This window comes from Prenolepis imparis, unplaced genomic scaffold (genome assembly GCF_030444845.1).
Source record: "Prenolepis imparis isolate NDT839.2.m4 unplaced genomic scaffold, iyPreImpa1.0 SCAF_7, whole genome shotgun sequence".
Lineage (NCBI taxonomy): Eukaryota > Metazoa > Arthropoda > Insecta > Hymenoptera > Formicidae > Prenolepis > Prenolepis imparis.
The window spans coordinates 9069620-9083827 of record NW_028141165.1 but is presented as its reverse complement, the minus strand read 5'-3'; the positions used below and the strand labels follow the sequence as shown (position 1 = coordinate 9083827).

The following is a 14208-nucleotide window of genomic DNA, read 5'->3' as shown; positions in this document are numbered from 1 at the left end:
TCTATCGGGATTTGCGTGTATGAGGCAATATTTACGCTGTTCAACTTGTTAGTTTATTTAAATGCAATTGACGCCGAGAACGATAAACGTGCACAATCGCGTAAGAATCAATTAAATAACGTGAAGCGATTAAGTTCGCTTTGCAGTTCATTAACGCCTTGCGTTTCGCGACTTCTCATATTTTCATTGATAAAATTTCATTTCAAAATTCAATTCAATTCAAGAATGACCATGGTTTATAACGAACATATACGCTGAGTGAGCGTACAATAAATATGTTAAGAAAATATTAAATTGTTTGATCAAAAATTTAAAAAAAATTTTAAACTGTGATCAAATATTTGACTGTAAATATAATTTTGCAAGAGTCTATCGTTATGACAAAACTCTTGCTTATTTATAATTCAATAGTATTTAAATATATATCGAAATCATGTATATTCGTTAAAAGATAAATACGATGCGGTAAAATGCTTACCGCGCTGACGCGATAATTATTTCCAATATAATCGCAAGCAGGCAGAATAAAACATGGCAGACTTGACGCTGCCGTATAGATAAATGAGAACATTCACGCTCTGTATAGTAAAGTATCATAGAACCGGATCGACCGAGAAGAATGCCTCGTCCGATTGTCCGTGTTCAATCTATATCCAGACAGATATACATATACGAAGTAACCAATCCAATAGAGAAATGCTCTCGCATCATTGCAGCTACTATTATCACTTTTTGTCGCAACATCTTCACGGAAAAAAAATATTAGCCACCATAGCTAAATTTTAGCTGTTCCTATATTACACCTGAAATTTAGTTATCATGCCTAAATTTTGGCTATGGTAATTAATATTTTTCAACTATACCTAAACGAAGAATTCTCCGTTAAACTATTGCTAAAAATATTAGCTATCATAGTTAAAATTTAGGCATAATAACTAAATTTCAAGTATAATATAGGAACAGCTAAAATTTAGCTATGATGGTTAAATTTTGTTCCGTGATTTTACCGCGATTTGCATCAAACGCGGAAATTATTACATTGCCCGTTACATTATTTAGAGAGATTTTATCCTAATAAAATTTTCCAAGATTATTAATCTTTTAAAATAATCTTTTGATATAAATTTGATTATATATTAAGAAAATATATATCAATCGTCGTACAACTTTTCAAATTCTTTTCTTCTCCCAGCATATACATATATCGTCAATATACCCACGTGCACAGTTTTCAGGGCGCGAATTTTTCCTGACGCGAAAAAAAATCACATGTTTACTGAATGACTCACCTATCACCGTGTTCGCTGCCACTTCCTTGGCGGCGGCTGCGGCTGCCGCAGGTCCATGCGCCAGGAAATCGCTCAGCGACAGGGAGGACGCGATGATCTGCCGCTTCTCCTCGAAGTTGAGATAATCCAGACTATTGCTGCGCTGCGGCGCCGTCACGATCGTCACCGTTTTCGTCGTCGAGTGATGATGATGATGGTGGTGATGATGGTACTGCTGTTGCTGCTGCTGCTGCTGCTGATGATGATGATGGTCCGCGCTCTTGTCGTTGCCGCCGTTGTCGGTGGCGCCCGGACTGGTGGGCACCAGGTAGACGCCGCTCACGCGTATCGACATCGCGGCGCTCGAAGGTCGATCCTTGCAGCGACCCCGTCTCTTCCGGCGCCAAGGGCTGAGGACCGCTACGAGAGCCGGCAACGGAGCTACCGGGTGCTGGGCCCTGTCGACGCGGCGCGCATCCCGGTGTGCGACTGCTCGGGGATTCGGCGGCGGCAGCGGCTCGCGTCGTCGTCGTTCGACACTTCTCGTTCGCGGCTCCACGGCTCGACGATGACGAGACGATCGTGAGACCTCGAGATCACGTGCGGTGATCGTTTTCGGCGAGCTCTATCGCGAGTTCTCGATCACCCCGTAGACGAGCATCTGATCGAAGAGACGCGCCGCCTCTTGTTTCGGCAGATGTTCAGAGTCTTGTAAATCGCATTTGTAAATTCGTACGTAATCTCGTGAGCGACGGTTTATTATACATCGAGCGAGTAATGAGCTTCTTGTTATCGCTGATGACGTCGGGCCAATTACTTATCTTGCAGACGAAAATTCCTTTTCGGTGACTTGGTGTTATTCTATCGAGACGATGGCACTCTGAGCACTTTAGTCGGGAATCAAGGTAGACGAAAAATCATCGTCTCTACCGGGACCGGTTTTCACGGAGAGTCACTGGCTATTTACAACGGAATTCCACGCGATTGGCACACACTATGGAAAATTACTCGCACTCGGAGGAGAATCTCGCGAGAGCGACTGGCGGACGTTGATGACTGGAGAGTCGCGTCCCTGTGCATCAGCGAATGAGGAAAAGTTAACTACTTAGAGACCACTGCCCGACCGTCATGAATGGCGTGCATTGTGTTCACCCGACGATTATGTAACGGACTAAGCGATTTTCTCTCAAAAATGTATCGCAAAAAATATAAATAGATCTGATTTATAAATGGAAAACGATAAATCCGATTTTTCGCGATCTCGTTAAGTGGATAAATTTTTAGAAAAAATTATAATATTAATTCCTGCTAATATTCAAACCCTCAATGTGTAATTATTAATATGACGAATATATAGTATAATCGGCATGTGTGAGAGATTAATAGAGTCGACTGTAAATGCAAGCTTATAATTAATTGAAATCAAAATCGAATCTGTATCTCGCTCCGGAATTTTCATGAGATGCAGATTAAGGCGATTACGAAGAAAATTTTTCGCGTAATTCGACGATGAATGTGAATGAATTTTCCGAGGCATTCGGTCGATTGATAGGATATCGCGCATTCTCTACCATCATTCTAAAGGATATCGAAAGCTGCTGCTTTCCGCACGATATGAAACGCCGGTCATCGATATTTAATTACTTCGGCGCGATTTACGGCCAGATTTATGAACGATAAAATTATTTCGCAGGATAAAACGATCAGGCGCGTTAATGAAAACGCGATAAAATAGAAATAATAACTTTATTCGGCGCATGTGTAAGAATAAAAATCGATTCGTTTTTTTAACGATATACCGTTGCATTTACGTTAATGTTAATGTACGCGATTCTCCTGCACAATTGTGTTCGCGGAATGTTCCATTTCTATTGTATTATCTTCGAATCGAAATGAATGGAAATGGAGCTTAATATTACACAATAACGTCGCGTTGCGTGGCGTTTCGTAAATACTGTTGTGTACTTCGTGGATTCTGTTTACGTCAACGATTCCACGTCATACCGTACAACGTTTAATTAATTAACCACGCCCCGAATACTAATTTAGAAAAATGCTCGAGCAAAAATAAATCACTTGGATAAACAAGAGGAAAGATTTGTTTTCTTTGTATGTATATAGACTTTTTGCGCGCCTCGCGACATTTCCTGCGATATTCAACAGATAATTAACTACGCTTCGTCACTCACTCTAATGAGCGATCGGATATTTTCGTCGTTACAAACACTCACTTTCGTACACGAGAGACACGATCGTTTGAGTCACGTTTTCCTAAGAAACAATTTTCAGACGCGGATTCTCGTTTTCAAATTCGTCTAAAGATAAACGGCAAACACATCGATACACCGAGATAGTGTCGGAGAGAACCGGAGAATGCTAATACGTAAGATCCATTCACGAGTCGAACGACCGACTGACTAACCTTCAAGGACAAATCGGCGATACTAGGGCGTGTTGTGGTCCCCACTTTTGTACGCGTAGAAATTGTTTTCTCTCTCTCTCTCTCTCTCACACACACACATCTACAAACGAGAAACAAACACGAAATGCGCAGAATTTTGTATAAATACCGTATGTACGTACATACTCTGGTACCCCACGACGAGGTAGAGGACGACTCGGGCAGTGGAGGGCTCTCGGTTTTCTCGGCAGGATTCGGGAAGAAGCGTCGAGGCGTAACGTTGGGCCCGACGTTATATCACAGAGAGCAACACAGTCGTCGACTCACCTCCGCTGCTTCCACGGGACACCTGTCCGCGCCAGAAGTGCAGGTGAGAGGAGAGCGAGACGGCGATAAGAGGACGCAACGATCGTAAACACACGGGAGCGGCGCGTAGTACTCCGATTTCCGAGTACACACACACGATTAAGGGTTAGGTAAGGTATTCGCGGGAAGAGAGGAGTTTGGGCCAGAGTTGACACGGAGGAGGGAAAGAGAGAAATTCCAACGATCCTCTTCGTCGTCGATGATGACGACGCCGACGACGTCGGCATACACACGACACACACGGATATATACGGCAGACACAGACTCACTGAAATGCCGCCGCCGTTGCTGCTTCTTCCCTCCTGTTGGCGCGAGAGCGAGAGAGACGGATATCGTTCGGCGGGGTAGAGGAACGACGCGACGATGATGAGACAGACGGATGATGAGACAGACGGACCGTCGCGGTCACGGGGCGGGACGGATTCGCGAACGGAATGAATTGCGTAGGTGCGTGGACGAGCGACGTGTGCGAAAAGAAGCGGCCTAGGCGATGGTGAACAACGGGTAACGGCGACGACGACCGCGCCACGAAACACACACCGAGCGAGGCTCGCGAGTACTGAGAGCGGCCATGCGATCGCAACGTCATCTCGTGGCCGGCTGCTAGCTGCTCGCAGTATTATACGTATCTCCTGTTCGTCGTAACTCTCTCTTTTTCGCCCAATTAACGTATTCACGCTCGCATTGCCGGCTCGGCTTCCTCGCGTTACACACGGGGACACTGTGACGATTATAACCGTGTGAAAAACTTTCTCGGATCAAAGCGATCCGTTACAATTCAAGTTACATTGTACAGACACGTTAAGAGACCCAAGTATTACAACTGTGCACGTGGGAGGGAGATTGTAAATTATTTTTTCTCTTTTTTTTTTTAATTACTTTGATATAAATATACTTTGAGAAGTTTGAATTATCTCAGACCTCACTGATCCTTTGTTATGCTCCGAAAGTAGTATTCCATTTATTCCACGTCAAAAATATTTTATCTAATCATGCCGATAGTTTCTTAACAATAAGATAACAATATGATTATCTATCGTAAGTAGAATGCAGCTTTAGGGAATGCTGGTGTATTGACAAATAAATGTATATATACGTCTTCAAAATTCCATATTTTCTGCTTTTCAGACACATTTGAATTTGAAATTAATTTAGAGATTACAAGCGCAGAAAGCATTACCCCCCCTAGCATTATAAATCAATATACAAGTGCAGCTTTTCTATAATTCTATAATTTAAAAATATATCGAATTCTCTCTTTCGTCTGCTTGTAATCTCGCAATCGTTAAATCATTGCAGTTACCGAGCTGTTTGCAGTTAACGAATAGCAAGCGAAAGTTGCTATTCCATACCAGATGATTATCAATTCCACGTGCTTTCTTAAATGAGCACATGTATGTGCGTAAGTCATGCGTAAGTCATGCGTAAATCTAGGAATCGAGATGACAATCGTGGGTGTGGCAAATACGAAGCAGTGGATTGGCGAAACGGGAAAGGATGACGCGGAATATATAGTGCGTTCGCCGTAATTTAAATGGACAAATACGCCGACAATGAGGCTATAGTTATTTTTTACGAAGTGATAATTTTGAAGGTATATATTACATAACTTACGATTGGATGACCGAGACTAAATCAGATGGATCACATAAAAGATGTCTCTCTCTCTCAAATTTATTTTGAGATACATACCTGAAACAGAAATAAAATTTTATTATTGAATGTTTCCCCTCAATCCACGTGTCTTGAAATATTATTATTCACGATATAAATATAAAGATAACTATTACATAAATCAAATCGCAATACATTTCTGGAAACTTTTAATTAAGGCATTGTTCATTAATCACGAATAATAATAGCAATAAATTTCTCGGCGAGAAAATTTGGCCGATAAATTATGTTTAAACTTTTTTAAGTATTAAACTTATAGAATAGACAAAACTGGCTGTTGTAAAAGCTATTGTTGATGAGAGATAAATCAAGAATATACTGTGTACGCGTTGTTACTTTTTACGACCGCGCGACTGTCGACAGGTTAAGCGCATTTATTTCACTTTATGGTTCTACATCGCACACGATGCAGGCTAAGCTTTATTTTTGTAGGCTATCGTTGCGAGGATCCAGACGAATCTTTAAAAGCGATGGGCGGACGCGCGAATATTCGAATTGGAAGACGGCGGATGTGGTGCGACCACGTGGTATTTCCGAGACGTCTAGACTCGCTAATTTAAACCGACTCGCGGATCTCCACCACTCCTTTCGGCCCAGTCTGTTTGCTGTCACAACTAAGGCCTGAGATGTGAGAAACATTTCGCACGCGGAGAACGGAGTGAGAGTATCAATCTTGAAGGTCGCTCCGTTAGAAAGTATCCGCGCTGCATGCGGATGCACGTCAGTAATCAATAGTAGGAGATATAGCCTTTGAGTAATTTGCAATCGATCCGTGAATCTATATATCTCTCAATTGTTAAGGATTGTAAATCTTATCAGATTATTGAATCTTGTTAAATACGCGAAACAATGCATTGCATTCATGTACGTATGTACAACACTTTTGTAAACCAAGATTTCCTTCTAAGAAATCATCGTACGAGTGTCTTTGCTATTAAATCCAATTACTTCCTGAACATAGCTCTTTTTAATTAATGCACGACGTAATGAATTGCGCGTTCGTATAAATAATTACAAAACAAAAATTAGCAGATTTATATGTAAATCGGGCTGGTTCTTCTCGCTTCATCTCGCATCCATGATGCGTCTTACGTAATTGCGAGATATCGTGAGCGTAAGCCTTGTACATGTTTAATCTATGCATATTGCTAACGGTATATAAGACTAGCTTATTTAGAAATTAGTAGTTATTATACACATTACAAAGATTGTGCAAAGAACATAATGTATGCACAGCGGATGTTCTTCTGAGACATTAATGCGGACATTAATTTCTTTTCTCTCTCTCTTATGCAACTTTACATGCCACGCATATCTCTCTTACAAATTTCACCATTATTTCCAAATAAATGATACAACTAAAAAAAATAATATATTATGAATACAATGACTGGTTATACTATCAAATCCTTTTTTTCTCAATATATATTTTATTTCGGAAATATATATTTATATATACAGGCTGAAAATATATATCCACGTAACGGTTGTCACGATTTTTAATTCACTTACGATAATCTGACATACGATCAAAATAATCAAAACGATCAAATTTGATCACTTTGGTTATTTGATCATTTTGATCATTTTCATTATTTATTGACTGTATCGATCATTTTAGAAACTTTAATAATTTCTGTTAGAAATTGACAAAAATTAATTTCTATGCATATGGCTTTCTTGTCAGATTATCGTGAGTACCTTAAAAACCGTGGCGATCGTTATGAAAATCACCCTGTATATACTATATATAATCTCTTTAATCGAACACTTGCATGATATTTATCGATTTATTCATTACGTATCAATAGGTCAATATTGCGACGCAAAATATTGCATTGTATCGCAGTTCAGCGGTCAAAGAACTCTCGGTCTCTCGCCGGCGCGATGGCAAAGGTCCGCTCGCAAAGTTAAGCGAGCTATAAACTGTTCTCTGACCCGTCTCATCGATCGCAATAAATTAAGGTCAATCTACATATTTCTGAAAAATAGCAATCTCTCGGCGAATGACTTTATTACATTCGGCACTTAAAAATTCGCCGGATGCACGGAGAGAGATCTTTGTAAAAATCTTCAATACATAACAATTCCCTTATTTCGAGAGAAATATAAAAATCTTGACGCAAATACTGAGAAATAAATTTATTAAATTCACACATTATATTTATTATAATGCAAACTAATTCCTTATTTGTCATTGATACGGCTAATCTTAAGAAAATATAAAGCAATGAAAAAATGTATGCAATAACCGATTATTTTTACCATACTTCACTTAAATAATTAAGACGTTTTTTCAAATTATAATTAAATTAATTTTTTACAAAAAAAAACTATAAAATTAAAAACTAATCAATGAATAAGTCCATATTTTAATTACGATATATATATTCTATTTAATTATTTATTCCTCAAACAAGAAATTAAGAGATCCATGAGAATTTAATTCTCATAATTGTCTTGCACGCGATTCAATAGCAAAAGTTCCGAGGATTCCTCGCGAGCACAAAAGCCGTCAATTTGAACGTATTTTAATTGCAATAAGGAATGTCTCTCAGCTGACCCGAATTATAAGACAATTTACTATTAAATGGCTGAGACGTATAATTAAAGCAAAGTGACAGTGCATCAGCGACAACCACAGGCAGCTGACGGTCGAACGCGTGTACTTTTGCGCGCTCCCATACTAAATGCAGCTACTTACGAGAGACACGAGCAGTTGCGCGAATTATACGCCAGACGAAAATATCATTCGTAAGCGAGAGGAGTCCTTTCCCGAAATCGCGCGCGGAGAATAGCCACTTTGGACGATGCAATTTACCGCTTGCACAACACGCAAAACTCGTGGGTTGTAATTAATTACTGCAGATTTTGCCGCAGTGTAATTATTTTTCGGCGATATTAAAACAAATAAATAAATTTTAGCGATTAAATATTAAAATCGCTTAAGTTAAACATTTACGCTTTATAAAATTTGCGAAATTATGTATGAGATTGTTAGAAATCACTATGTCGATTTCAATTCCACAAAAGGTGCAAATAGTAAATCTTTTTCTTAAAAATTAATATGTAAAATTTAAGTTGAGCACAATATGTTGATTAAGCAATATAAGCAAAGATATATTTAGATTACAATATAAATTTCATATCAGTATTAAAACTATTCCTTTTTAAAAATGTTCCTGCGTCATGGAATTACGTAAGAGCCATTGCAACTATTAATCAAAATATCTAAAAAAATGTTGACATACTTAAGTTTCTTTGCAAGATGAATTACTTGCATCGAGGTGGAGGATGTCACTTCTTTTCTCTACCTTTGAAGAGTGAACTGTGTCTTCATAGGAAAAAGACGCAGCGTAAATCCCTCAAAGGAGGATATATACACTTGATAGAAAGAGCATGCGTGTGCACAAACGACAGCCACCCATCTCTCTGTTAGGTACTGAACCAAGCGTGCTTTACCAACGAAGGCCGAGAATACACCAACTAAACGTGCTACGTAGCGTATAAAACACGTGGCTGCTTGCCAACTACTTAACAATCCCAATAATTACCCAATAAGTTAATGGCAAAAAAAAATTATTTATTTTGTTCAAAAAATATCTACGTTCTCGTTAAAAACAATAATTTGTTACAATTCATTAGAAAATACATATATTTATGATAATAATTATAATATATTCTTTCTTCTTTTATTTTTTTTTCAATTTAAACATTTAATTGAATAAGATGGAAAACGATTATTAACATATTATATAGTATATTAAAAATATGATAAAATAAAGCAAAAGCATGCAGAGATTGCTTAGACCGATGCAAATTTAAAGTAACACGAAAAGTATCGCGAGACATTTAGGATAACCAAGTTTGTCGCAGGCCTATCAGGTTGTTAGCTAACCGTCTGGATAAGATGTTGTTCGGAGCGATAATGTTGGGAAATTAATGGTAGGAGAGGTGGAAACGACAGACGAAGTAGATGAGATTGCTTTCCTTATTACCGTGTAGATTTAGTCTACCTTCCTCTATTATAATATAGTTACGATTTCGAAAAGGAAATTATTGCGGTAAAGTGAAATTATCGAATCTTCCAGACCGCGAAAGTTTCCATCCGTTATTGATACATATTATATCCCCTGTCACATGTGAAGTCTTTCTCTTTCTCTCTTTGCAGATTTGATAAAAATTTGCATTCAATAAACAATAATCGAACATAGAGTCTATAGAACATTCGTCGCTACGCTATACAATTGGTTGAGCGACGAATCGTTGTATATTTTTGCAGCCGAGATGTTTGCACGTGACAATAATTGATAGACTGCAATGCGTCGCATTTATCACAGTCCAGCTGCATTTTATTCGTAACGGCAAGTCTGCCGCTCTCGGTACACGAGAGATTATCGCGAGTAATCATGCCGACATTCTTGATTACAAATTGCAACCACGAATGACGAAAAACGTGCTGATTCATTAATTTCTTTATTTCTTTATTTCTTCAGCGAGCTCGACGTTTCATTCTTTCTTCCCCTAGTGTGTGTTCAACGAACGATTTCAATTTTTCAATTATATTAATCTTAATCAATGCTTCACCGAATCTCGATACAACTACTGACTTCGCGATAGTTTTATATATAATACGTTTCTCGTTCCTTTCATATTGCATTGAACAATATTATTTTTTTCCATAGAATTTTTCAAGATATTATCAATTTACCGTCTTATACATACATGCTCATATAAAGCGTTATATTTAAAAAAAGAAAATTATACTTTTATTACGATGTGTGTGTGCAATATCTATTTTAAACATTTTCTTCGCGTTTCACAGAACGTTAAGAGTAAAATCTGAGTTTACGTCAAATCTATAATTGATAGAAAAAAATATAATATATTCGTATTTGTGTTCGTTAATATTAATCGACAATTTTCGTTCACGGAAAGAAATATTTCATTTTATCGTCCAATGTTATCGGGTATCGCACGTCGCTCGAGTTGTGGTCATGTATCAGCAAGGCGTCCCTTTATGACTCGCACGTGGAACAACGTCAATGCAGTAAAATTAATAGCACCCTCCATAATAATACGCTTGATTTATCCCGTGCTCGTTTTACGAGGCGTGTTACGAGAACGGATCCGTTTTTTCAACATATCCGCCACAAATATTGAGCTTCGAATCAACCATGCTAGAAAATGAGTGAACTGCATGTGAGAGAGGAACAACGCATATATTTTTTAATCGAACAAGCATTTACTTCGCGCAAAAATCATCCCTTCAGTATCCCTTCCTGATTTATACGCGACAGAAGATATTATTTCGCGAAAGATTGTAAAACAAGAGGAAAGAAAATACATAATTATTTGAAAGGAACTGGAAATAAAAAAAAAAATGGAATTTCCAGATGTCTCAAATTTGCCAAGGAAATTATTTATTTGCTTGGATACTTTGAAAAATCGAATTGTGTGTGATTTCGCATCTATATTTTCAATTGAAAAGGCGAATTAAACGATAATCCGATATGACGAATGGCCCGGCTTTTGTTGTTTGTTTTCGTAACAATTGTTGTGCGATTCAGGAGATTAAATTTCCTTAAAGATCCCGCGGAAGACCAGGATATCGACTTTACCGATACGATGCAGCTCTTCCGTTCTCAACGTAGAACCTTGCCCGAGGACAACCGCGAGGAAATTCTTCGGGTGACGTTCTTGTCACCTGGAAATTCCACGAGTTTCACGAAGGTGGTTTACGAAGCAGCTTCACACTGCTACAAAACCAGGACAGGGCGGTTCGCGGTGATCTACACCAGATTCCGCACTGAATATACTGAATAAGATAAGATCGCGAAGCTCTCTCAAATAATAGTAAACAAAAATATTTTTATCATTATCTTATCTAAATCATGACTCCGTATTATGTATATAAAGTATAAAGAATTCAGATAGAAGAGTGATTAAAAGTATTTTTCTTCAATAAACTGTCTTAAATATTATATATATGTATGTATATAAAAAGCATGTTTAAAATATGTAGCACATGTAAAAAAATCATTAATTCTCTGGACCGGTGGAATGCAATTTCGGATTTATTAATCCGATTTGCGTAACGGAGATCAATGAAGATTAAATGGATTAATTTGTTTTCTCTCTTTCTTTCTTTCTTTATCGCTATTTCTCCGTGCAGTAAAGCGAGAGGAAAATACGATGCTAATTTGTATGAGTTGTTCGATGTACAAATAGAAAATCGCATCCTTTTTTTGCCGATTTATCTTTCCCGAACGTTTTCTTCGTTCTGCCACGCATTATTCGACAAATTGCTCAGTTATTACTGGAACGCTGTTACGTATCGACTTCAATATGTCGAATCAAGAGGAGAAATAATTGCAAAACGCGCTGCGTTATATGATGCGCATCATATATTAACACTATAATAGCCGCGACCCCCGAGAAGAGATTCAACTAAATTGTCGCTTCGCTCGAAGAGCGATTTAAAATTTTTATTAGATTTAAAATTTTTCTAAAGCGCAATTTCTTATTCTGTTTTTTTTCTTATATCACGATTAACTAATTAACAACTGACTTCATTTAAAACAATGGCAATAAAAAATTAAATTTTCGCACTTTTCATAATGAATTAGAGTTTTGTGTTACAGATTTTTATATTTTCCGCGATATGTAAACTGTTTTTAATGTATGAAAGGGAGATAACAAACCACAATAAAAAGAATACGTTTCATATTACCTAATGACATTTAAAATATTGTTTTGCTGCGGGTCTTAAGTTGCATTTTGTGCAACGAGTAAAAAGATGTCTCTTGAGAAAGACACTACCAGCGGCTATAGATATAAGAATGTGAGATAGAATTATAAGAGGAAAGAGTCAGCGTCCCGATGGTTTCTGCAACGTAAATATACGATAGAATTTCGAGGGAGAAACGCTGTGGACTCCTGAGAGCACTTCGCATCAATGCACATTGAATTCTACAAATAACCGCGGCGAATGCAACGAGATTTTCCTGCAGAATGCGTCGTAAAGGACGGACGGATCTACGTGAAGGTGGCACGTGCGCGATATTGATTTTTCGCGGGTCGATGAGATTCATCTCCTCCTTCTTTCCCTCCTCTCTCTATCTCTCTTTTTTGCTTAGGTTGTTCCCGGGGTTTTAAGAGCGAGTCGCGTCGCGTGCGTGTTTGCTTTTCTGTATCGAAGAAATTTTCCAACGAGTCGCGGCTGCGAAGAAGATCTTGCAGAGAATCGAGAAGTGACGCGTCAGAGCACAAACTTTTGGATCGCGAATCCAAAAAAGCGGAGTTTCGCAATCAGCATATGATTGCGAAATAGGCAACGATTCGCTTATCAAAGTCAGTGAGATGAGCACAAGTTACGTGATACATTTTCAGATTTATTTTGCATGATATTTGCTTCGCTGCTATCGTGGAAATCATGTCACAATCAAACGTAAATCCATCCAATTTAAAATTAATAAAAAAAAAAAAAAAAGATTTGTGATACTCGAATTTTTGAGAGACTCAATCAACTCGAGGACTTTATATATTCACATCTCGGCTCTACAGACAATCATTCGCCTGTTTGCTTGTTTTCAGTAAGAAAAAAAAATCCAACTAAGGCGAGCAAAAAACGTAGTAATATAACGAGATTCTCATAAATATATATCTATGTATTTGCATGCTCACATAACATCGCGATTCGAATGCAAAAACCTAGATAGATAAGACCAAATAAAACCTAACAGATTCCACGAACGTATAATATAATATTTGCCACGACGAAGAGTATAATAGAGCAATCGAATTTCTTAGTCGGGAGCGATCGTATTTCCGTTTTGAATATTATTATGAACGTAGTGTCATAGTCAGACGTTTCCGGTAGCGGAAAACTGCAGCGACTTTTACTGGGATGGACGATCGCGGATAATATCCTCTCTTCGTCGATTATTTACGAGGGTCACGCCAACGCCGGGGATGGGTGATCAGGAGAAACCGTTTCACGAATACCATCTCGCGACCGAATCAATGGCGCATGCCTCGCTCTCCACAACAGTTACATCCGGTTAACCGCAGTTTTCGCAAACGAGATGGGGAAAATGTGCTTTCGGAAGAATAAAATGTACTGTATTCCACGTACGTTACGAACAGCTCGTCGCTTTCTGCATTTTTCCGGGATAAATTTATGCAATAAATGCGAAACCGGAGAGCAGGGAAAACGTGTTGTAGAGTGACAGAAATTATCCTCACCGTCAGATACATTCTTCCCTGTCGACATAACCAACGGGTTCAACGTTTATATTGTGGAGAATATTTCAAAAGTCGTGCATTTTCTTTAAATCGAAGATGTTATCGAAAAGGCTAAGGAAAAGCGCAGTTGTTTTATAATATTCAAAAGAATATTAATAGATATCGTTCTTTCTCTCTCTTATTCTCTCTTGATAATTAAAAAGTTTTAAGAGAAAATAAAAAATCAAAAGTTTATAAACTAATAAAGTTTCG

The 14208-nt window shown here is 38.1% G+C and overlaps 1 protein-coding gene across 15 annotated transcripts in view; it reads right to left on the bottom strand.

Moving 5' to 3' along the window:
• Positions 1-14208, bottom strand: part of LOC145938405 (phosphatase and actin regulator 2) — a 279201-nt gene that overhangs the window by 232755 nt on the left and 32238 nt on the right. The window contains exons 1-2 of one of the 15 annotated variants that reach the window (XM_083041984.1): positions 3500-5727; positions 1290-2340 (exon numbers count right to left, since the gene is read on the bottom strand). The exons of 3 other annotated variants lie outside the window; for them this stretch is intronic. In XM_083041984.1, the coding sequence (XP_082898110.1) occupies positions 1290-1623 (334 nt within the window). In that variant the 5' untranslated portion in view covers positions 1624-2340; positions 3500-5727. Of the gene's footprint in view, positions 1-1289; positions 5728-14208 lie in introns of those variants that run through there. 11 more of the 15 variants (XM_083041986.1, XM_083041987.1, XM_083041985.1 and 8 more) reach the window with 11 other exon arrangements.